The sequence below is a fragment of the Marmota flaviventris genome, chromosome 3 (genome assembly GCF_047511675.1).
Source record: "Marmota flaviventris isolate mMarFla1 chromosome 3, mMarFla1.hap1, whole genome shotgun sequence".
Lineage (NCBI taxonomy): Eukaryota > Metazoa > Chordata > Mammalia > Rodentia > Sciuridae > Marmota > Marmota flaviventris.
The window spans coordinates 60,090,286-60,115,087 of record NC_092500.1 but is presented as its reverse complement, the minus strand read 5'-3'; the positions used below and the strand labels follow the sequence as shown (position 1 = coordinate 60,115,087).

General features: G+C 51.6%; 2 protein-coding genes across 5 annotated transcripts; one reads left to right on the top strand and one right to left on the bottom strand.

Annotated features, from left to right (window-relative positions):
- The first annotated feature begins 1,592 nt into the window (after positions 1-1,592).
- On the top strand, positions 1,593-3,388 carry Tmt1b (thiol methyltransferase 1B). The gene is made up of 2 exons (XM_027944519.2): positions 1,593-2,090; positions 3,152-3,388. The coding sequence occupies exons 1-2, from the start codon at positions 1,593-1,595 to the stop codon at positions 3,386-3,388; spliced, it is 735 nt and encodes a 244-aa protein (XP_027800320.1).
- A 557-nt stretch (positions 3,389-3,945) lies between these two features.
- Positions 3,946-23,792, bottom strand: Itga7 (integrin subunit alpha 7). Of its 4 annotated transcripts, XM_027928717.2 has the most exons (26): positions 23,413-23,701; positions 18,579-18,706; positions 18,420-18,499; positions 16,915-17,170; positions 16,272-16,403; positions 15,872-15,991; positions 14,791-14,998; positions 14,468-14,661; positions 14,017-14,105; positions 13,772-13,899; positions 13,528-13,623; positions 13,312-13,373; positions 12,999-13,168; positions 12,355-12,504; positions 11,597-11,712; positions 10,851-11,043; positions 10,688-10,768; positions 10,511-10,590; positions 10,324-10,398; positions 10,063-10,165; positions 9,451-9,627; positions 9,172-9,303; positions 7,178-7,291; positions 6,856-6,954; positions 6,640-6,765; positions 3,946-4,590 (listed from the first exon to the last, which is right to left on the bottom strand). In XM_027928717.2, exons 1-26 carry the CDS (start codon positions 23,616-23,618, stop codon positions 4,360-4,362), a joined length of 3,546 nt encoding a protein of 1,181 aa, XP_027784518.1. In that variant the 5' UTR covers positions 23,619-23,701; the 3' UTR covers positions 3,946-4,359. The 4 variants fall into 4 exon arrangements, with proteins under 4 accessions (XP_027784518.1, XP_027784526.1, XP_027784523.1 ...); XM_027928725.3 differs by lacking the exon at positions 16,272-16,403 and having other exon boundaries at positions 23,413-23,792; XM_027928722.3 differs by lacking the exon at positions 15,872-15,991.
- Positions 23,793-24,802: the final 1,010 nt, after the last annotated feature.

Here is a 24,802-nt window from a genome sequence, read left to right as displayed (position 1 = left end):
CTCAGAAGACTAAGGCAGGAGGATTGCCAGGACAACTTAGTGACACTCTATTTCAAAATTAAAAATAAAAAAGTCTGGGGATGTAGCTTAATCCCCAGTTCAATCCCCAGTACAAAAACAAAAAATACCTTCCTTTGGTCACTGTGCAGGTGGTGTGCAGCCTTCAATACACAATGGAGAGCTGCTCCCAAGATGCTGAGGAGGCTTCATCCAAAAGAGAACCATTGGGGCTGGGGTTGTGGCTCAGCGGTAGAGCGCTCACCTAGCATGCACAAGGCCCTGGGTTTAAACCTCAACACCATATAAAAATAAATAAACAAAATAAACGTGTACAACTAAAATAAAAAAAATATTTTTAAAAACCTATTTAAAAAAAAGAGAGAGAACCATTAATAACCCGGGACCTGGGGACTTTGTACTGAGACACCTGTGACCCAAACACCTTTTGTCTGCCACTTCCCTTCTTCCACAGCAATCTCTGGCCTGGTCCTGAAGCCATGAGGGGTTACCGTCCGAGGCTGTGATCCAGGTCCCCAGGGAGCTGTGAGGACACCCAGGGCCACCTGCTTCCTGCTGTTACCCCACTCTTCTTAGATCACACAAATGTGTGATGCATGGGGACACTTTGAAAATTGTATAGGCCCTCTAGCCTCTCCTTATACTCCCTATTTTATACAAATTCTCTTTATAAGAAATTGAAACACAGAAAGTAAAAACACTTGCCCAAGGGGACACAGGCCAAAGTGGCAGAACTAAGACTTTTTTTTTAAAAAAATATTTATTTATTTTTAGTTTTCGGCAGACACAACATATTTGTTTGTATGTGGTACTGAGGATCGAACCCGGGCCGCACGCATGCCAGGCGAGCGCGCTACTGCTTGAGCCACATCCCAGCCCCAGAACTAAGACTTTTTTGAACCCAGGTCTCCGAATCTGCTTTTCCCTCCCCTTCTTTTCTCCTAATTCTGGAGCCTGGAGGCCTTGGATAATAACAAACACCAGTAAACTCAGTAAATGCCTTTCTTTTGACCAGTAACTACCCTCCTTCTTAAGACCAATCAGACCTAATCCTGAACATTCTGTTTGGCCTCCATCTGGGGCAAAGGCCTGCTACAGTTTATCAAACCCTGAGGGTGTGCTCCGGAAACCCAACCAGAATTTCCAGCTTGCACAACCAATTGAAGCAGACCTGGGATCAGAATGAGACTAAGACATCCCCCCATGACTCAGCTCTTCCCTGATATTTGGCTCCCATGAAGCAGTAATCTGAGACATAAACCCTGGTCCCCCTTAACATCTCTCTCTAAGGTGAGTCAGCACATGCCTCCCTCCTCAGCTGGGCAGCGCTCCCCAGAACACAGGCACCACGTGTCCCTTGGCCCCACATAAAGCTTTTGGAGAGCCCATAGGACTGTGAGAACTTTGCCTTCTGGAGGAATTCCACACACCCTCTCCACCCTGTAAGGAAGATTGCCAATCCAGACCCAAGGAACAAAGTCCTAAAACAGGAGGAGGGGAGACTGGTTTCTGCAGAGGCTGGGCAGAGAAAGAAAGCCAGTGCCCCAACAGAAGCACCACCTGAAGCTGGTGCCATGGATGTTCTGGTCCGACTCCTGCAGCTGCTCATGCTGCTCCTGACGCTGCCCCTGCACCTGATGGCTCTGCTGGGCTTCTGGCAGCCCCTGTGCAAAAGCTACTTCCCCTACCTGATGGCCGCACTGGCTGACAAAACCAACCGCAAGATGGAGAACAAGAAACGGGAGCTCTTCAGTGAGATAAAGGGGCTGATGGGAACCTCAGGGAAGGTGGCCCTGCTGGAGCTGGGCTGTGGCACTGGTGCCAACTTCCAGTTCTATCCTCCTGGCTGCAGGATCACCTGCCTGGACCCAAATCCCCACTTTGAGAAGTTCCTGAAAAGGAGCATGGCTGAGAACAGGCACCTCCAATATGAGCGGTTTGTGGTGGCCCCTGGAGAGGACATGAAACAAGTGGCTGATGGCTCCATGGACGTGGTGGTCTGCACTCTGGTGCTCTGCTCTGTGCAGAGCCCAAAGAGGGTCCTGCAGGAAGTCCACAGAGTGCTGAGGCCGGTGAGCAGAGTGGGAAGGACGGGGGCCTGGGGCAGGCAAACAGCATTGGCCACCCCAGAGTTCGGGGGCCCCAGGAGGGGGAACTGAGGTATTAGTACATTAGATACCCCACTACCGCCACCTGCTGCTGAATAAGAGTGACCATGATGGACCCAAGAGGGTGCTGTTGGGGCAGACAGGAGAGTCACCTAACAGGAAGTGGAGGGAGGTGGAGAAGTCACCTAAGGAAGTGAAGTTTAAATTGAGATCAGAAGAATTAAACAGGACAGGGAGGGTGGGGAAATAAGTGTGCCAGTCGAGATATTAGGGGGAGTAGAATCCACACACTTTTTAAATCCATAATATTACAAGCCGGGCATAGAGAGAGGGGAGTTTAGGATAGTTTCCAAGTTTCTGGTGTGAGCAACTGAAGGGATAATGGGTGCTAGACCATTTGCTGGAATGGAGGAACACTGTTTGGGACTTGTTAGGTCCCAGGAGCTGCTGAGACAGCCAAGCAAGAAACCATGTGGGCTGTTAGAGGGCTAGAACTGGAGGCAGGAAAAGATGCAGTGTGGAGATAGAGAGTTGGACATCACCAGCTTGTAGCTGCTAATTAAGAGCACGGGGGTGAGTGAATCACTAGGGGAGGGTACTGGGAAGAGAAGAGCTGGAGAAACCCCCTGTGGTTATCGGGCAGGGTCTGAGGCTTCCCTGGGATGTTGGAGGAGATGTCAGGAACAGCTATGGCACGCACCTGAGTCTTGGTAGAGAGGCCTGGTGCATCTGTATATAGTGAGCCATCTGCCCTTGTTTCTTAGTCACCCTCTGTCTGCCCTCTGGACCTTCTTTAAAGATCTCTCAGCAGTCATTTCCCCCTCAGTTACAAGAGGTTCTTCACAGGCCCCTTGAGGGAGGGTAGGAGCAGGGGTTGTAGAAAATGTCAGAGCAGCAGTTTGCTCCATAAACTCTCAGATCAGCTGCTCCCACTTCACTAAGAGATTTGGCCAGGCTTGATCAGAGGGAAAGAGGAAGGAACAGGATGGAGCAGCTAGTGACACTGACCCTCTCCTCCCTCCCAGGGAGGAGTGCTGTTCTTCTGGGAGCACGTGGCTTATCCGCGAGGAAGCCAGGCCTTCATGTGGCAGCAAGTTTTTGAGCCCACCTGGAAGCACATTGGGGATGGCTGCTACCTTACCAGAGAGACCTGGAAGGACCTGGAGAATGCCCAGTTCTCTGAGATCCAAATGGAACGACAGCCCCCTCCCTTCAAATGGTTACCTGTTGGGCCCCACATCATGGGGAAGGCTGTGAAATAAACTTCCATCGGGGGGGGGGGGGGGGGGGGTCATTTGCTGCCTCTCCTGTCCCCAGTCAGAAAAAGCCATCCACAGGCAAATCTGTCTTCTGCTGAGAGGGATCTAATCAAGAATGAGAGAAGCTTCCCCTACCACCATCATCCCCTAGTTCCTCCCTCCCTCTGCCTGAGGGGAATCTCTAGCTCTTTAAAAAAAAAAAAAAAAAATCCTACCCTGACTAGAGGGAGGAAAACATTATGCTCTGTCATTCCTTAACTAAAAATTCCCAGACTTCACCCACCCCCTTGCTAGGACAGCTCCCATCCCTTCCCTTATCCCCATGGGAAAGGTCCCCCTGCCCTCCTTAGGTTACTCCTATGTGCCCCTGAGACTAGCTTCAGAAGCCACGGTACTGCAACCCTGCCTGGCCACCCGAGTGTCCCTCCCCACTACCACCTTTATCCTGAGCTGTGGGGGTACCAGAGAGAAGGGGAGACCCTGGGGAGGAGGGAGCAGCACTTAGCAAAGAAGCCAGAGATTTTGTCTTCAAATGTTTTTTAATAAATAGACAAAATCCACTAGACTGATGCAGCAAACTAAGGTCAGAGGAGAAGGGAAACTGAGGAGGGAGAAGCCCCTGAGTCAGCAACACAATCTCCTCCCTGACTGTCCGGCTAAGGCACTTTGGGGGAGACAGGTTACACAGCGGGAGTGGCAGAAGGAGGGATTCTGATCCCCACCGTATAGCAGGACATCCCTGCCCTTCTTGCCCTGCCCCACAGCCCCATCCCTGGTTGACACCCTCTTGTCTCCCAGCATTCCAAGGGGAAGATCGGGGTGGTTCTCATGGGTGGGTGAGGTCTGTGCTCCTGAGAAAGCAGATCCTGCCAAATCTTGAGGCAGTGTCAGCAACCAATTCTACTCTCTTCATCCAGAGGAGCCACTCAGGAAGAGGTGGAAGGGACCCTTGGGCTAGGATGAGACCAAGGAAGCTAGGCAGTGCCTGGCACAGGGTGCACCTCAGGGCCCAGCTCAGGGTGCCCATCAGCAGCCAGGATGGGGTGTGCGTCAGGACTTTCCCGTCGGGGACTGCCCCAGTTGTTCCTCAAGATGGTCCCTGTCTTCTCTTCCTTGAACTGTTGCCGGTCTTCACGAGGGATCTTCACTGCATGGTACTGGGGCACTGTGGCCTCAGGGTGCTTTGCCCGCTTGAAGAATCCCATCTATAAGGACGCCAAGCCAGACTATGAGGAGCTGCAGGGCTGAGGTCCTGGGGATATACACCCACAGCACAGAGCCTTGCCCCCACCACCCCTGGGAGAGAAACAACCAGCTGAAGCAGAACAGAGACAGGCCAGCCAGCACCCAGCACCATGGGCAGCACCCAGGGTGCCACCAGTGCCAGGCCCCAGGTTCTCATTCACAGCAAGAGGAAGATCAAGAGGGGGCCCGAGGAGCAGGAAAGGAAATCTCCTTGAGCCTCTGAAAGGGAGGCTTGGAGGTGGGACATCAGGACCTCTAACTCCCAAGATTTCTATCCACCCAAGCTTCTTAAGAGGCCAACAGCATCCCCCAAGATCTGAGGAGGAAATGGCTTCCTCAACCCCTGCATATCTGGCCCCTTCGCGCCTTACACACCCCCTGTGTGCTTGTACACTGGGTAGCACCTCCCTTAGGCAGGGACCTCTCCTCCCTGAATACAGTACTCCATCCCCTCCTTACATCATGACCATGCTGGTCCTGCACACCAAGATGGCCATGTGGCCTTTCCATACTCATACTCAGAACTTCCCAAGACTCCCCAAGCTCAGGCTGCACAGCATCTCCTTGCACATCCATCTCTGCACACTCATGCCTACAGAAGAGACGTGCATGGAGCCTCCCCACACTCCTACATGCTCAGCCATGAGCCCACCCAGCTCTTAGTGCATGCCCCCAGCTGTATACACACACCCTTATAACCTCAGCCTCCTAATGATTTCTCGCCTCCGTCACTAGGACTCACATCACCCTCATGCAAACACATTCCTTATTCCTGATCCCTGAATGCTAGAACTCTATTCATTCTCACATACATACATACATACACACGCACACACACACACACACACACACACATAGTTGCAGACACACTCATGCACACATACAAGTTACCCCACAGTCCCTGGACCCCCAACTTCCATGGCCGACGGCTGTACAGCCAGATGGGCTCTGTGATAGTTGGTGGGGAAAGATGAGCTCTGACTGCTCCGATGGAAGAAGCCGCACTGGGAAGTTGAGGGAGGAGGGGAGCAAAAGAGGCAGAGGATGGAAAGACTGAAGACGAGGGGGCCTTATCTCTGCTGTTTCTGGGGTGCAGGGGGAAAGCATCCTGGGGCCAGTTTCATGAAGACATCAATCTCCCTTAAGACTGGGCAGGTTCCCCACTGCTTAGATGCCACTCCAGAGCCTGGTCCACTTGCCAAAAGGTGTGCTCACTCTGTGATCGGTCCCAGGGGACAGGTGGGAAGTAGGGCAGTGCCCCGCAGAGCCCAAGGACATGCACGGTTCTGCACCCATCCCCAGATGTGGTGTGTGGCTCAGAGACGATGAGCCCTGGTGATGTATGTGACTGCCTGTACTGATATGTGGGTGGGTGTGTTTTTACGTTGCACTCCAGATATCAATGGGATTCTGTTACAGCTGGGTGTGTTCAAGAATGGTTCCATGTGGACCTGGTATGTGGAAGCTCAAAGTCCAGCTTTGCAGGCAGCTTCCTGGAACTAGTTCTCCACACTTGGTGGCCTTTTGGGCCACAGCTTTCTTTCCAGCCTTCACTGCCACACTCATTAAATCAGACCATACTTCCCCAGCTCCATGTCTTTGCCTACCAGGGGCCTTCTGGAAGGCTCAGGCCCCACCCACCCCATCTCCCCATATCCAGATTCTATCAACTCACCTTCCTTTAAGACCCAGCTCCACAGCCCTCTGCTCTTGAGTCTCCCTTCCTCTGAACTCCCCCTTTCTCAACTCAACCCCTTCTGCCTTGTCTTTGACTGTGAGGCTCAATAACCCCACTACGCTACAAAATTCCTGAGAATAAGATCTGCATCAGACTTATCTTTGAAACACTCAGGGCTGGATAGAGTCCCTGGTGCATGCAGGGTCAGCGCTTAATGTAGATTTGTTGAATACATCGGTGTGAAGGTGAGTGAGAGAGCCACAGTTCAAATGTCTGCCTGCCCAACCAGGAAGTCTAGCCTCCAGCAGGTGCCCCCCTCCCCAAGCCTCACCTTCCACAGGAGCAGCACCAGCAGCGCTAGCACCAGCAGTCCGGCCAGCACAGCCAGGAGGATGACCCACCAGGGGACTCCTTCTGCCACCACAGCCATGGGGTCTAAGTATACCATCACTGGAATCTGAGGAATAAGGAGTTAATGGAGTGAGAGCTGGAGGGAGAAGGAAAGAAGAGAGTCTCCCCACCCAGCCAGCCCAGCCCTGCAACTCACCACAGTGGAGGCATCTCTGAGCAGCAAGTTCTTGATGGAGGACTTCACTGTGATGTTGGCTCGGACAATCACTTCCAGGGACTTCACAGCTGAGTACTCCTAAAAGAGTGGAGAAGGGGACCCTCCTCCTAAATGCCCCACGTTCCCCTCACTTTCCCCCAGCTCCTGAAATTATAAATGGAATGGTGCCCAATGCCAAGGTTGATTCTGTCTGTCTTGGTTCAGGAATATGCTGCATTTAGACAAGAACAAGGTAGCGATGAATCCCAGTGGGGCCTCTGCAGAAGAAGAAACCCAGCCTGAAGCCCAGCAGAGCCCTCACCTCCAGAAAGGTGCTATTCCACAGGCGGCCCCAGACGTGCAGCACAGCCGCACGGTCAAAGCTATAGAGTGGACAGCTGAACACCACACAGTTGGCAGTACCCCGGGCGCAGTCCTGAGGACAAGAACAGGCAGGGTTCAGAGCTGCTCAGCCCCACCCCATTAAGCCTACCATCTCTTTTATTTTATTTTCAGGACCTCTAACTTCCCTCCTCCAGGAAGTCTTCCCAAACTAACCCTATTGTCCAAAATAGCTGCCTACCCCAAATCTGAGCTATTTGGCTTTGAAATGCATGAGGGGCACAGAGGGGATCTCTTAACAGGAAAAGGCAAAGTAGCTTCTCCAACTGATTCTTATTGCCACCTTATGATGGTTTCATTTTTGAGCACCTACTATCTGCCAGCAATTACCCCACTTAAGTATCCTGCAGAGTGCATATTATTAACTTTTTTTTTTTTTTTTTGCAGTACTAGGAATTGAACCCAGAGGTGTTCTACCACTGAGATACACCTCTAGTCTTTTGTATTTTTTTATGTTGAGACAGGGTCTCACTAAGTTGCCCAGGATGGCCTCCCTCCTGCTTCAGCCTTCTGAATTGCTAGGATTGCAGACATGTACCACCAAGCCCAGCATTACTAACATTTTTCAAAGGAGGAAACTGAGGACCAGGGAGGCCAGGTGACCACCTAGCAAAACAATTAAGTTGTGGAGCTGGTATTGCAAGTCAGGTCCACATTAGACAAAACCACAGGCCTGCACTAAGCTCAAACTCACTGAAGGAGGAGGAGAGTGACACAGGATCTGCTGGAAGGACAGGAACTCAGTCTGTTCCTTCCAAGACTGACCTAATCCATTTGACCAAGTTGTCACTAATAACCTATTTGTATAAAAGTTATGTTATATTCATCATGCCACAGTCCATTTACAGAAGAATGGCTTTGAGAGTGCTTGAAGTTACTTTGAGTCGTCCTTTAGTTTGCAACTTTTGAGCAATTCAAGAGTCCTTAGTCAATTTGTTTTAAAAGCAAGACTATCTGCCTTAACTTTGTGTATGTTATTTTCATATGTTATGTTAAGTGAAACAAGCCAGGCATGGAAAGACAAATACCACCTGATCTCACCCATATGTGGAATCTAAAAGAGGTGAACTCAGAAGTAGAGAGTTAGCATGCTTACCAGGGGCTGGATGGGCGGGAGTGAATAGGAAATGTTGGTCAAAGGATACAGTTTCAGTTAGGCAGGAATAATAAATTCAAGAGCTCTATTACTACTGTACATTGGGATGACCATAACTAATAACAATATATTGCATTCTTGAAAATCATCAAGAGCTGGGTGCAGTGGCACATGCCTGTAATCCCAGGGCTCAGAAGGCTGAGACCGGAAAATCATAAAAGAATTCAAAGCCAGCCTCAGCAACAGTGAGGTGCTAAGCAACTCAGTGAGACCCTGACTCTAAATAAAATATAAAGTAGGGCTGGGGATGTAGTTCAGTAGTCAAGTGCCCCTGAATTCAATCCCCGGTACCGCACCCACTCCCTAAAAAAAAAACAATTAGATTAAAAAAAAAAAAAAAAGAACAAGGTTGTAGCTCAGTGTTAGAGCACCTGCCTAGGATACATAAGGCCCTGGATTCAATCCCTAGCACTACAAAAAAAAAAAAAAAAAACCAGATCTCAGAGACCTATTCTATCCTGTATAGATATTTTATATAAATCTAAGGCAAATGGATTGCTAGCTAACTGACTGACTGGTCAAGGGTTCTGCTTGGAGTGAGCGCTTGGAGTTGGGGAGTCTGTGGGGTCAGCAGTTGCCTCATAGGCACCCGCTCCCTCCAGCTGTGCTGCAAACTGTCTTGTCAACTTGTCCTTGCCCAGGTGTTTGACCACCACGTCTTGACAGGCCACTCTCCCTGAATGTCCACCACCTGAAGCTCTGGATCCCAACAGCATTCCTATCATGTTATGCCCCAATTGTGTTCACCCTTCCCTCACCAAGGTAATGTTTTTCTTTTTCTCAGCAAAGGACACTGGCCACCAGGACGTGGTGGGTGCCAGCTGCTCACGAGGCTCCTGCTGCTCCGGCTGCTCCAGCTCTCGTCGCCTCCTATCCCTACTGTCCACATCCTACATATACAGAAAGGGAAGGACCAGTGACATTCCTCCAAATGCAGGGATCCTGAGATCACATATCCTCCACACAACTTACACATGCTCCCCAGGCCCATAACATCCCTCCCAAGTCCTACCCTGCCTACCCTGCCTAAACCTCACCAGGCGGAGGATGTTGGGCCTGGGGGAACAGAGCCCTTTCTGCCCAGGCCCCTGACCGCCCTCCAGCTCCACTCGCATGGGATACAACAGCCACTTCCCATTGGCAATCTCATGGGGCCACATGATGTTGAGGAAGGCGGAGCCCAGGGTGTTGAGCGACTGGCCTTGGTTGGAGACCTGTGGGAACAGAAGGAAGGGCGCTCAGTTTCTGAGCAGACCCTAAACCCACAGAGACAAGGGGACAAGGCTGAGGGGATGGCATCAAGAAGCACAGTTTCAGCAAAGACTTGGGAACAAGACCAGATGAGGCACCATTCTCTCTCTGGAGGCATCCTGAGCAGGCATGCGGGAGGCTCCAGCCAAGCGAGGACAGAATTCTAAAGACAGACATCAACTCTTCCCCAAGGTCCCATCCCTCAGACCAAAAGGAAATAAAATGGCCAGTCAAAAAGAACAGGAAATGGTTAGCTGAGGACCCAGCACCAACATATGCCCACAGCCAAGGTCCAGGTATAAGGCAGAGGCCCCAAAATCACTGGACCATGCAGCCCCTTATCCTCTGGGCCAAGAAGGGAGAAGGGCCATGAAGGGCCCATATATCAGGACACTTACCGTGACCTCATACTTGACCTTGCTGCCCACATCCCGCTCAGACCGCATAGCACTCTCACCCCTCACCACACCGGAGAAGAAGAGTTGCTGTGGTACAGCCACCCTGATATGAAGGGGTCAAAACAGGGGCTGAGAAAGCCTGGGGTCTGGCTGAATGGAGAGCCAGAAGTGAAAGGGCAGGCAAGACAGAGCCCAGGCCAGGGTTTAGGAATGGGAATACCCCCACCCTCCAGCAGAGCACCCCACTTGGGCAAGGCTTACCCTGCGATGGACAGAGGCAGCTCAATGAAGACACGGGCTCGAGCAGACACTGGATACAGCTCCTGCTCACTGATCCTAGCATGTAGATAAGGGCAGGGGTGGGCAGCAGGCATGGGCACCCCCTTGGGGTCAACGAGGACAGTCCAACTGCTATCATGCTGCCACCATCCTGCCCCACCAGGCTTACGTGGCCAACAGCAGCTCTACTTCCAGTTCTGTGGTCTCAATGGTGATCCCAGAGGTGCTGAGGATGAGGTAGAAGGTGACCTAGGCCAGAGTGGAATGAGAGTCATGGGGGGGTGGGGGGGGCAGTAGGAGATTAAGGAGCAGCCACTCAGACAGAACTAAGGGCAGATGTACCCACCTGGGCACCTCTCTTCATAGGGTTCCCCAGCTCACACTCGACATGGGAGGCATTCTCATTGGACAGGCAGAGCGGCTTTTCCTGGAATGGGGTAGGAAGGAAAGGTGAGATTGGGCTACTGGAGCCCTTCAAGACCCCACCCAACCCTGCCCAGGCCCCTCACCGCAGAATCCAGGGCCCGGACTCCTGAATAGTGCAGTGAGGCAGGGAGGGTGACCAGGAGCTGGGCTTCATGAGCATCGTCCCCATCAGCCTGGGGCTGGGCAGGGTTGGAGGGCAGGTTGGTGACCATCAGCTCAAGGCCAATGACTGGCTGCCCACTCAGTGCAAACAGGGCCGTTGTTCCATCCACATCCCTGGAGGGTCAGATCTCACTCACTCTAAGGTCAGAACACCCTCTCTGCCTCTCCACTCCTGCCTCCCCGACACTCACCCAGTGCATACCACCGCCTCAGTATCCCCGGCCTCTCCCCCCACCCCAGGTCTCCTGGATCATACACCAACCCAAGTCAGGTCTTTCTGTGCATCAATGAGAGCCAGGGGATCACCGTCCTCATCCCAGTCCACTACTTCTTCCTTTGGGCAAATAACCTTAACCTTTCTAGGCCTCAGTTCTCCATCTCTAAAATGGGACTGATAACTCCTACCTCACATCTGTGAAGACTAAACAATGAGATGGAAACTGTATGTTATGGTGTTGTGAAGGGTTGTTACTTATACCAGGCTCCTCTGGTGCCCCAGCCCCATCACTGACTCGATTCCCAGTCTTCTGGATGGTCATCTGCTCCTCTCTGGCCTTCTCTCTACAGGGTCAGACCCTCCCTCTGCCTGGTCTTCCTGAGGGCACTCCTCCCATTCCTTGAGCTCTTGCCATCCCTCCCCCTTCCACGTGCTCCCCACTCCTCTCACATGGGCAGAGGCTGGAACTCTGTGTCGCTGACCCGGGCACAGAAACGGGCATGCACCAGCTGCAGATTGCTCTGACAAATCTTGTCTTCACCACAGCCTTGCTTCAGAAAGTGGATCTGGAAAGCGATTTGAGGAGAGGGTCATTCCTAAGGGGCAAGGCATGGGTTAAATGTGTCACAAGGCATATAGTGGGTTGGAGTATTACATGATTAAACAACCCAGATCTGCTGTTTACTGGCTGTGTGGTACTGGGATGGTCACTTAGCCACTCTGAGCTGTAATGTGATGGGTGTATTGCCATGCTATGGTAAAGACAAGCAGCTCATTCCATAGCTACACCACATTTCCCCAGCTATGACTGCAGGTACTGAATTCCACATCAAGAATGAAAAGACTGGTAAAGGGTACCACTCCCAGGCTGCCTGTAAGAACTGTGCCAGGAGATTCATATTTCTCCATTCTGGCTGAAAAGCAGAAAGGACCTTGGAGGCCACATTTGATGGTGTGACCACTTTTGATGACAGACCCCCATCAGCCTGGGACCCTAAAGGATTACAGAGATTGGAGAAACACCATCCCCGGACTGGAACATGTGGTTTTTTGGGCCATTTAACATTTGGGGGGTCTACTTATTACAGCACCTAGAAACATGAAGAACTACCAGGGTGACGTATAGAAGAGATTTGCAAGCAATGAGTGGGTGTCACTGGTGAAGGACCAGGATCACTGCCCCTCCCAGCACCTCTTCCCATGCTCACCTCTGCCCGCTGGGTGCTGGGCTGGTGGGCATTGAGGATGGGGGCCACTGGGGGCAGTCCCTGGCCAAGAGCCTGTCGTCGGAGCCGAGGGGTCTGGAGACTATAGGACAAGGTCACCACAATGGCCCGAAGTTTGTCTTTGACATTGTCCTGAGAAGGGGAAAGATTATTGCTCACTGGAACACCCCTGCCCCTATCCACATGCTAGGATCAGTGAGCAGGAGCTTCATCTATTGTACACCTTGAATACATCATTTTTAATCCCCTAAATGACTCCCCAACCCTGCCCAAGACCCCAGCCAGACACAGGACACATTCTGAAACTTAGAGAAGTTTAGAAAGATTAAGGACAAAGATGGAGAACTGAGCAAGGAAGAAGGAGGAGAGACTGCATTAGGGAAGGAAGGTGACCCAGGATTTAGGACACTGAGGACTAGATGTGAAAATGGAACCTGCCATCCCCACCTCCAGAGACTACAGGAGATACAAGAAAGCAGTCATGAGGAGAAGGTGAAGCCATAAGGGAGGTTTCTTGGAGTGATTCAGATCTCAGAAAGAGGTGTGAGCGTGTCAGAAGCAGCTAAGAGGAATAAAGGAGAAGACATGCGGTGAGAAGGACCCCCAGGCCAGGAATTGGTGTCCACCTGAAGCTGGAACATGGTGTCTCCACAGACTTGGTCATGCTGGTGCTTCAGCCACACAGTGCCTGAGGCCTGGTGCTTAGGGTCATCTGGGCTACGGCTCAGGAAGGTCACACGCGGAACCTGGCCCCGGAGCCTCCTATCTGTGTCCCCATCTAATACATAATCCAGGGCTGTGGTGTGTGGGGAGAAGAGAGGGGCCGTGAGTTGGGAACATCTCCCCCTGACTCTGTCCCCAAGGTTCCCTCCTCTCCATTCAGGAGTGACCCTCCCTGGAAACCCAATGAGATGACCAGAGGGAGAGGACCTCACTCACCCACAATAGGGCTGTAGCTGCTGGGGACTGCAATATAGCTGAAACAGATCCTTAGGTCCACACTGTGGGGGCAAAGGGTGGCTTCTGAGCCAAACAAGGCTGATGTTCCAAGGTCCCAGGCCCACCCTTCCCATTCCTCCAGCTAGGAAACTGGAGAGAGACAGGGACAGGAAAACTAGACCTTGCTTGCTCTGACCTCCTCGGACCCCGACTCACCAGACTGAGTGGCCACCAGCACAGTTGGGCTGTTCTAAGTCGATGGCTCGGGGAACAATGAAGACCTCATGGGAAACATGGAGAACAGGCCTGGCCCTGGGGGAACAGGGAGTTCAGGGTACAAGAAACATGAAGACAGAAGGCTGGACACTCATTAGCTTCAGACTTGAAGTGGAAATCAGAGTTACAGGGAGGAGATGATGGCCTCAAGGAGGGAGAAGGCAGCCAAGAGGGAGGGGCTTACCTGAAGAGTGCAACAGTGTCCGCCAGGGAGCCCACCAGCAGGTCAGGGTAATGGTTCCCATCCACATCCAGGCCACCCGACAGAGAGTAGCCAAAGCTCTTGATGCCCACAGCCTCGCCCTCCAGCACCTGGGGACCAGCTGTCAGCCTCCTTCGCTGAACCCCATCTCCCCCATCTGCCTCCCCTGCCCTCTGCAGCCCTTATTCCACCCACACCCATTCCCTCATCACAATGAGTCTCCTCACCTGTGAAGGTTTGATGACCACCCCCAGGCTGCTCCCATGGTAGATAAAGACCTTCCCATCCCCATCAAAGGGAGCTCCCACAGCGATATCTGAGGGTCATGAGGAAAAGGCATCACACTGGGGAAGGGGTAGACAAGGGTAGGCCCCAATTTCCCTCAGGCATTTGGTCTATATAATGAGTTTTTTTTTTTTTTTTTTTTTTTTTTTTTTTTGTATTGGGAAACTACAAAGTCCCAGGCACCTGGAATACATCATTTTTAATCCCCTAAATGACTCCCTTCAGTTATTATTAGCTCAAAAAGGTCAGAAAGCATAGTAAAGTTCATATGTGAACCCAGAATCCTCTCTCTAAGCCCTCAGAAGACCACCCACCCCCCTGACCTCTGAGGGGCTTCCCCATTCCTCCCCTGACCCCATCCCTCCACTGAATCTTTTCTGTTTCCAATCACACCTGGGAAGCCATCTTGGTTGAGGTCCCCCAGAACAGCCAGGCTGATCCCGAACATGGAGTCAGGGGAACCACAGAGCCGGAGTGGGGAGACCCCTGTCCAGTGACCACCCTGGTTCATGTACACATACACAGCTCCCCCCAGCTCTTCTTGGCGCTCAAAGAAGTAAGGGGCACCCACTATCAGGTCTGGCCAGCTATGGAGAAAGGGAGACAGTCAGTGTGGGGTCCTCCTAGGCCAACGGAGTCAAGAGAAGATGCCCAAGGTCACTTATACCTCCTGGACCCAGCGCCCCCTAGACCCCACTCCCCTTGCCTACTCTCACCCATCATTATTCAGATCTGCCACAGCCAGCGAGTAGCCAAAGCCAGAGGTCAGACGCTCTCCAGAGAGCATCACTTCGGGTACTAGGCGACTGGCACTGTCTTTGCGCAGAATGACCACAGCACCCTTGTGGTTGGCACGGGGGGCCCCTGCCACAAAGCTCAGCTCTTCTGCTCGCACCAGACCCTTCCCAGAGTCAATGGAGAATCCTAGGAATGAGGGATGACTTACCAGTTAGTGTTTCCCTAAGACTCAGAAGCCGGGTGCACCCCAGCTACCCCCACCCTGCCTGAGTCCAATAGGTCTGGAGCCAGAAGGTAAAGGTGCCCCCAAGTCATCACCACCATAGCTGGACTGCTCTTCCTCCCCCTCCAGTGGTCTGGCAGCCCTCCCACACTCTCCTGACCCAGAGTTTGTCGCAAGAATTGTGATGAGGTCAGCCTCAGGGACTAAAAAGGAGGGAAAAAAAGTAATGACAGAGAAGCCCAGATGACCAGCGGTGGGAGGGGCACAGTGGCAGGAGCTGGGCTGAGGTAATACCCGTATCTACACACCCTAGGAGGCCCCAGTCCCACCCAGTGCACCTTCTTTGGCCCCACTCCCACCACCCTGACAGGAGAAGACTTCACGTGGATGGGAGGGAGACACAGACAAGCAAGGAAGAACCTGCTTCACCCAAATGTCTCTCAGGCCTCTCCTTCTCCTCCTTAGCAGAGGGATGTAGATGAGACAATGGGGGGACTTACCAACAAGCTAGACCATTCTCCAGCCTGAGCCCACCATCAACCCCTCAGAGAAAGGCCCCCCAGAGGTCAGCACTGTCCTTCCCAGGACAGTCTCAGCCCTTTCCCTGTCACTTCATCAGGATCTTCCTCCATGAAAACCCCCTCACTCACAGCCCCCAAGGCCGTCACCCTTGGAGCCTCCTCTTCTTGGGTCTAGTGACTAGGCGCTCAAAGGTCTTCTCTGTAATTTGGGCCCTGGGTGCGTATTGGTGGGGCAAGGCAGGAAAAGAACGTTCCCTGGGGAGAGGGGAGGCCAGGGCCAAGCCCCCAGGGCCCAGGAAATGGGAGCTTACAAACCTAAGTAGCTATTCAAGGCCAAGTCTCCGGCTGGTCCTGGAAGCCGGTCAGCAGGATCCAAAGTTTTATACACCAGCTGGTCAGGGTCTGAGCTATCAATGTTGGTCACAAAAAGCAACCCTGTGGGGGTGAGGGGGAGGTGGGGAAGAGACACCAGGGAAGGGACATCCAGGGGAAGGACCACAGAGCAAGGAGAGAGAGCCAGACAGAAAGGCCAGAAGAAGATGGAAGAGGAAGAGGTGGAGGAAGAAAATGAGAGACATGAAGAGAACAGAGAGATAAGAGAGACAGGGTGAGAGACGGACAGAGACAGAGACAGAAGGTTGGGAGCATGGAGGGTGGGGAGGACGAGAGAGGAGCAGAGGGTTAGAGCCGTTGTGGGCCAGGGAAGGGTCCCTACCAAAGTAGCTGTTGGCAGGGACCGGGATGAGGCGGGGGTCCTGCTCCTTCTCACCCCCCGCCTCGTAGGGCCCGTCGTCCAGGTGTGCCAGGTCCGCTGAGCCCTGCACACAGAGCTCCACCCTGGCTGTGCCTGCAAGGACAGTCCTGTTAGTGCCTGAAGCAGGGAGCAAAGAGCACCCCGCAGGTGGGACACTGAGTTAGGCACATGAGGACACCCCTCCTCTCCTTTCCAGCCCCATCTTCACCCCCCTCCCTAACCCAAGCATGCTGGGGTCCCCTGGACTTGGCATCACACACTCACCGAGTGTCAGCTCAGCCAACAGCAGCGTGCGGAGGCAGGAATGGCAGTGATGAGGGCTGGGCTGCATGTCGGAGCAAGCAGGCCCTGGCTGGGTGGGCAGACCCAGCTGTGCATATGGGGGCTCATGCCAGCATGTGGAGGAACATTTGGCCATGCAAGGAGAGAAGATACCCCGTTCATGTGTGTGGTGGCATGATGGGGGTGGAAGGCATGGCAGTGCCCCAGGGCAACATGCCAGTGAAAGCATGGTCATGCTTGGCCACCCGCTGCCTGCAACCCCATCTCTGGGGTAAGAGGAGGTTTTCGTCCCCTTCTCCCCACTCTCTAAGGAGTGACTCACCCTTCCAATTATAAGTTCCTGGAGCCCCAAAGAGGAGGTAGTGGCTGTCGGGGGAGAAGGCAGCAGCTGTGCCCTGCTGGCAGAAACCAAATTGTTCGTGGCCCTGGGGGCGCCCCTCACAGAATTTCCACTCCCCACCATCCAGCTCATCACGGATGGCCAAGTCCTGGCTTAGCACAAAGCAGCGACCGATCACATCTCTCGTCTCCAGGATCTGGTCTACTCGCTGCCTCGACTCATATCGATGTGCACAGGTCTGTGAGAAGTAGGCAAGAAAAGTCATTTATTTCCTGTGTGGACCCGGGATCTTCATGCTACCCACATGCAGACATTTGGCAGACATATCACACACACATGCACACACCCAGATGCCACATCACTGGAGCACACCGCCCAGCCAGTGTTAAGCAAGTCCTTGCATTACCCAGCATCCCGTCTGCATCCACTTCCTTGCCCTCTCAGAACGTCACACTTATTCCACATTCTGCGTAGGCACCCACAGACACAGGATATGTCCCTCCCTGGTCACAATCCTGCAATACGCTGAGCATGGTCCTATCCTTGGACCTTTTAAGGCCACCACTTCATTTACAAAGAACCTCCTTCTCTTTTCATTCCCCAGGCCTGACCTATTCTTGAAAGTCCAGGTCAAATCACTACACTACCAGAGTCCTCCCTACTCCTTCTGTACTTATATGCTGGGGACTGGACCTCTCACTTAATGTTAACCATATTCAGCCCTGTGGCGACTTGTATTGAAAATTGTGTGCCTATGCATGTTAGTGAAAGGCCCAAAGAGACATATAAAAGAGAGGATGAGGGTGGGGGTTGTAACTCAGTGGTAGAGCGCTTGCCTCACACGCATGAGGCCCTGGGTTCGATCCTCAGCACCACATAAAAAATAAATAAATAAAAATAAAGATATTGTGTCTGAGGCTGGGGATGTGGCTCAGTGGCAGAGCACTTGCCTAGCACGTATGCGGCACTGGGTTCGATTCTCAGCACCACATAAAAATAAATAAATAAAATAAAGGTATTGTGTCCATCTACAACTAAAATTTTTTTAATTAAAAAAAGATAATGTGTCCATCTATAACTAATATTTATATATATATATATATATATATATATATATATATATATATATATATTTAAAAAGAGAAAGAGAGAGAAAATGAGAATCCCCATGACTATTTGGCAGGAACCAGGCCTTCCACTGTCCTTATATTTCCTCTCTCACTAACTAACACAGTTTCTTATGCTTAAAAGGTTCTCAATAACAGTTGGTAAACAGATGAGTGAAAGAACGGATGGTTAGATGTTTTTAGATTTCTAAGGAACAGGGACCGTGTCTTATACTTATTTATAATTGCCCTGGGAATCATACTATGTGTCCATCCTGTGCTCCGTAAGCACATCTGGGCATATGCACACAGATTACACAATCATCATCATAGTCATCATCATCATCATCCTTGCATTCAGCCACAAGACGCAGTACTCACGACAATCTTGCCCCCAGGTCCCTGGCTCCGAACACTGACTCCCAACCACTGGTTCTCCTTGCTTTCCTTTTGCACATCAGCTAGAGGCAAAACACTGGGAATTACGGACAAGAAAAGGAAGCCAAGTCCTCTTCCCCACTCCACCCAGCAGGGCCGCACCTCCTCGGTCAATGTCCACTCTGTAGCAGTCAGTCTCCTCCAGGCTCAGAGGGCAAGCGAAGAGGCCTCCAGTGCGATTTGCCTGCTGCCCAGGAAGAGCTAGGGCCTGGGGAGCACCCACCAGCAGCCTGCATGATGGGGCAGAGGCCAGAGTTAGAGGTCAGTGTTCTCCAACCTCCCGTGAGCTGCCCAGGCCCAGGGACCAAGCAGTGTTTAAGAACTAAAGAGAGGGAGAAAAAGGGATTTTTCTCAAATTCTGGTGAGAATAGACTAATACCCTTGGCCATACAAACATCATGTTACATGCTCTCTGGATGAAGGACCAACACACACAGCCTGGCCAGCACTGCTTGTTTGAAAGAACCGCCTGTTCCCAGCACCTGTTCCTGTCTAGGCCTTCCCTACCAACTGCTTGGCCCCATCCCCAGGCTCTACTCTCCTCCCAACCCTCATTCAGTTGAAACCCTGCCAGAAATGCCAAGAATGCTGGGAGCAAAAGCAACAGGGGCCCAGAGTGACACCACAGTGTCACTCTGAAGCAGGCTTCTGAACCAGCTTCTGAAGCAAGACAAGAAGCTATATATGGGCCTTCCTCTCCCTCATCAGGGGCCCAGCAAATATACCCCCACCGCGACCCCCAGCAACTCTACCAGCCCAGGATTCTATCAGCCACACTGGCTATCATGGAAGAAGGGACAAGTTTCTCATTCTGTGGCCAATCCTACCCCCATTTTCCTCCTCCCAACCTGAATCTCCTTCCCCATTCTTCCTTCTCCTCCCACATCCATGGTCCTCTCCTCTCCTCCCACCCCCTGCCCTCACCCAGTCTTCTCTCCACCTCCCCTTCAGCCTCTTTCCCAGCCACGGCTTTCTTGGCAGGACAATTTTCCATGATCACAGCCAAGGCATCTTCCCCAGGGGAGGACTGTACTGGGAATGGAAGCTTCCTGGGTCCCCCAGGGCTGAACCCCCAGGCCAGGAGTGAAAGAGGGAGGAGGTGAGCCAGCAACCCCCAGCTGGCCACATGGGTCCTCTCTTTGCAGAAGGAAGCACTCAAAAGTGGCCATAGGGGCTGGGGATGTGGCTCAAGTGGTAGCGCGCTCGCCTGGCATGCGCGGGGCACTGGGTTCAATCCTCAGCACCACATAAAAATAAAAATAAAGATGTTGTGTCCACTGAAAAACTAAAAAATAATTTTTTTTTAAAAGTGGCAGTAGGACAAACCTTAAGGCTTCTCACCCACACTCTTATTCCATCCCCCTTCCTGGGGGGCAAGGCCCAAAACTGCAGGGCAATATTACAGACAGTCATCTGTGGGGCACCATGCCAGTTCTGATGGGGTTGGGGGAAGGCACAGAGCCATTCTCCCTTCCCACAACTCCTCCTCATCTCTTAGCAGCTGTCATCCCATGTCAGAGCCAGTGTCATCAGAGAAAAGGGGGATGGGGAGCAATAGGGAAGGGAACATACATTCAACATTCATTTAACAATTATTTATTGAGACCCTATGTCAGGCACTAGTGAGACAAGGAAGTAGTATTATCCAGCACCTACTACAGGTTATAACCTAAGCTAGACACAAGGAATGTGAGGAAATAATGTTTATCATTCTCCAAATAAGTGTCAGGCATTGGGCAAAGCAAGTCACATTCATTATCCCATTTATCCTCACAACAATCTTATGAGATAAGGATTCTTTTCTTGTCTTCCAGATTAGGAAACTCTATTCAAAGATATTAAAAAGTCTTGCTGGAATTCAAATCTACATCTGCTTAACTCCATTACTTAAGGTCATTTCACCAAATGACTGGCCTGTCTTCAGTACACTTAGACAACTGTAGGAAAGGAAAAGGAGGAAAGGGAAAGGAAGGTATCTTGCACACAAAAGAATCTAGATGACAGGGCCCTGTGCAAAAAAAAATGTCAGCCTTCAGACTATTCAGCAGTGCCCCCAACCTCCAAACATAGGAAGCTGAGGCTGTCTTATTCATCTTTGTGCTTATCTCATAGGAAGTGTCAAGATGAGCTGGGGATGTAGCTCAGTGGTAGAGTGTTTGCCTGGCATACCCAAAGCCCTGGGTTCAATCGCTAGTACCACAAAGTGGACTCACAGACACACACAGTACCTCAGCTGGTCGGGACATAGCTAAGCACACAGAGAAGCTGAAGTGTTTCATGCTTACATTTCCACTAGAAGATAGGAGTAGGGAGGAAGGGAGGGGCCTATATGGAGAAAGGAAAGTAAGTGCATAGACAAGCCTAACCCTGCTCTTGATAGAGAAGAAATCAGCCAATTCTTTCTGGAACAAGAGCACGCACAAATGGCCTCCTCATCCCCTCCACCTCTGCCCCAGCCACACCTTCCTGGCTCCATCCCATGAGTCCCAGCATCCCAGGCCCCCAAACAGAACAATAGTCACAGCTGCACCCACCACAGAGAGGATAAAAGGTTGGCAGCTGGAAGTAGAGAGACCCTTGGGGGCCCAGCTAAGTGCAAAAGAAGGAGTAGCCCAGAGTTGGGGTTGTGGCTCAGCAGTAGTGCTCGCCTAGCATGCGTGAGGCACTGGGTTCGATCCTCAGCACTACATAAAGTAAAAGAAAGACATTGTGTCCACCTATAATTAAAAATAAATAAATATTTTTTTAAAAAAAGAAGAGTAGCCCAATACCCCTGAACTTCTCAATTCTCCACAAATGTCAGGGCTCCAGCCTAAGTCTGGCCCCTTTCTGACCCCTTTCAACCTGGGGGGCCCACTGGGAAGGCTACTTTACCCAGCAGGCTGGTTTAGCCTTGGGGGGCCTCAAAGCCTTTGGATTCAGGATCTCTGTAAGGCACTAAAACTAGCCTCTGTGGATCACAGTACAAAAATAGCCAAACTACGAACACTTTCATAGTACCCGCTATAGGCTGTGAACTGTTCTAAGCATTTTATATATATTAAGAACTCTTAGGGCTGGGGCTTTAGCTCAGTGGTAGAGTGCTTGCCTAGCATGGGTGAAGCACTGGGCTCGATTCTCAGCACTGCATATAAATAAATGAATAAAATAAAGGTCCATCAACATGTAAAAAATATTTTAATACTCAAATTGTATATACATATATATATATAATCTTAGAATATATATAATATTACTCCTCAAACAATCCTATGATGTGGTAGTACAAATTGCTTATCTCTGTTTTATAGTTGATGGAAATTACCATGGAGCAAAATAAGAAGGTTAGACCTCAAAGTCTCATCCAAAGCCTTTCCATCAGTGAATGCTAAGGATAGCCTTTGAAACTAAAAGCTAGGGACTGAGTAAGGTACCTGGCCTCTTAGGGCCACCAAGCAGCAGAGCGCCCCCTGCCGGAAAAAAGGACAAGGTTAGGCAGTCAGACCCCTCTGCAAATGCCCCCAAGCTTGGCTCTGGGAGACAGAATCAGGAGCCACATTCAAAGAGAAGGGGAAAATGACAAGAGACCAAGCCATTAAAAATAACCTAGAATTTGCCTGGAAATAGCTCAGAGAGTTCAGCATGTCCTAAAAAGGCCTCCAGTCCTGGAACTCTGGCAGATGGGGGAAAGAGAAGGAGGGGTGGGGGAGGAATGAGACAGAGATGAGGGAGGAAGGGATGGCAGCCTGAAGAAAAGGTGAAGTCAGTTCCTTTTTACATCCTAAAGTTTTAAGGGCTGTTGGCCCTGCTCCCCGATGACTGTGATAATGGAACAAGGAAGATTAGAGCTAGCCCCCACTTTCTGTGACTAAAGAGAAATAAGCTCTTATCTCTGCCCTCTGCCCCCAGGGCAATAATGGGAATGGGGCAGTCCCAGTGGACAGCATTGATCCCCGTAATGGACATTTAATGTGTCTTAGGCACTGGCTTAAGAGAGAGAAGGCCCCCTGGCAGGATGGGAGTGGGAAGCTTTGTTCCCCTTCTGGTCTCTCGTTTTAGCAAGAGCCAAGAGTACAGGAAGCATGACCAGTTGCAAGCTCCACCTAACTGTGTCCATCTCCCAGGGGTCCTGAACTGATGAGAAGAGAACTAGAATTGTCCTCTGCCCCTCACTCCTCCTCTGCTGAAATTTTTGGAGTTGGAAATTTCCTAAGGGGGAGGAGAGGGAGCAGCCTGGCCAGCATCCTTCCTGGATCTCTCTCACTGCTGCTGGTGCTGCTGTTGCTGCTGCTGCTGCTGCAGCCACCGCTGCCACCACCACTACTTTGGAGACTGTTTTCTGCCACTCTATCACCAAACCACCAATGCAAGTTGCCAGGCCCTCCAGTCTCTCAATCTTCCTGCTGCCTTGAGCCTCAGAAGTGGCAGCTGCGTTCTCCTGGCCTTCCAGTGTCCTGTAGCCCTCACTCCATCCCACAGCAATGCTCTGGCAGAAAGTTATTTCTGGAGTCTTACCTTCCACCTTCCATCCCTCCCATGACACCCTCATCCTCTCTGTCCTTTCCCTTTCCTTCTGCCCTAGGTAGAAACAGAATGATCAGTCTTCCTTCCTGGGGGGATTTAGCCCTCTAAAGGAGAGGAGCCAGAGACCCTGGAGCTGGAACAAAGATGCAAATTAAGGGAAAAGGCAGAAGGAGATGGTTCCCTGCCAAGGCAAGAGCCTTGCTCTCCAACTCATCCTCAAAGCAAAATTCTGGGTCTAGGACCTGGGTGGGGGTGGGCTCTAAACCCAAGACACATGAGATAAGTCTCCAGGTTGAGATATGGGATGTCTCTGGGCAGTGTAGGAGTTGGTAAGAGTTTGAAAATAGAGAGAAGAAGAGGTGACTGGTGAGACGGGGGTGGGGAGTGATCTGTGGCTTGGGCCTGGGGACTCTGGGCGGGGGCGGTGACTCACCAGCTCTGGGGTCGGGGCTGCAACTGCCGATGCAGGGCCACAGAGAAGCCGAAGAGGCTGCCTGGCTCTCCTTCTTTGCGCAGAGCGCCCATCACATCCAGATTGAAGGCGACAGCCCGTGGAAAAAGCAGTCCGGCGAACAAGGAACCAAGAAGATAGCAAATCACAGGGGGCCCCCAAGAATCGCAGCTCCGAGCCCCAGCCATGGGACGAATCCCGTGAGTGCTCCCCAACAGTGAAACAACAGTGCAAAAAAAAAAAAAAAAAACAGGTCTCCCCGGGCGTGTCTCCAGTTTCCGAAGTCTAGCTGGTCCTTCAGGGGGTCTTCCAATCTTTCGCCCGGACACCCCGCCCTCGCCCGCCCCTCCGCAGCACCAGCATCGGCTAGGACAACTACAGCAGCCGGAGCTTGGGAGTCCACTAGGCTCCCGCCGCCTCTCCTGGGGTGCCGCCCAAGTCCCGCCCTCGGCCCCGCCCCCTCTTTCGCGCGGCAGGTGGAGACTACAGCATGTTTTCAAAAGACGCCCAGACCCTCAGTAGGAATTGGCCTTGTTCCCCCTGCACCCCCAGCCCAACACCAGCTCCGCCCCACCCCAATGCTGCCTTCTCCTCCCCATTCTCCCGCACCCCTATCCTAAAGAGGCGGAGATGGCGCCTAGAAATGGGGAGGGAGCAAAGAAGTACAAATAGGAGGAGCAGAAGAGAGAGTAAGAGAGAAGTAGGATGAGACCGAAAGACAACCTGGGAAGAGAGCTATACAGACAAAAGCAGAAGAGAGGAAGGGGAGAAATTCTGGGGGTATAGTCCCTTAGCATCCCGCCTCCCCACCATCGCACAGAGCATCCCTCAGGCTGCTGGAAAACCACTTCCCACGCCCCAGAGACTGGCAATGGTAGAGGCAATGCTAGTCACATTGTCAGCATTTTTTCTTTTCTTTTCTTTTGGTACCGGGGATTGAACCCAAGGGCGCTTAATCACTGAGCCACATCCCCAGACCTTTTTTATTTTTATTTTGAGACAGGCTCTCGCTAAGTTGTTTAGTGCCTCGCTGATATATTGAGGCTGGCTTTCAACTTGTGATCCTCCTGCCTCAGCCTCCTGAGTTGTTGGGATTACAGGCCTGCGCCACCACACTCAGCACATTACCAGCATTCAAAGAACAGAGAAAAAGGCCGAGGCAAAGAGCACAGAGCACTCCGGAAGTATAGGGAGGGTAACAAATAAAGAAATGGAGAAAGAAAAAAAATAGAGAAGGAGAAAGAAGTGCAATAGTTCCATCAACAAAGACTAGAATGAAGGAGGGGAGGACAAGAAAAGCCTGAGTGTTATATATGAAGAGCAAATTAGCTGGTAGGAGGAGATAGGTGGTGTCAAAGAATGGCAGGGGTGA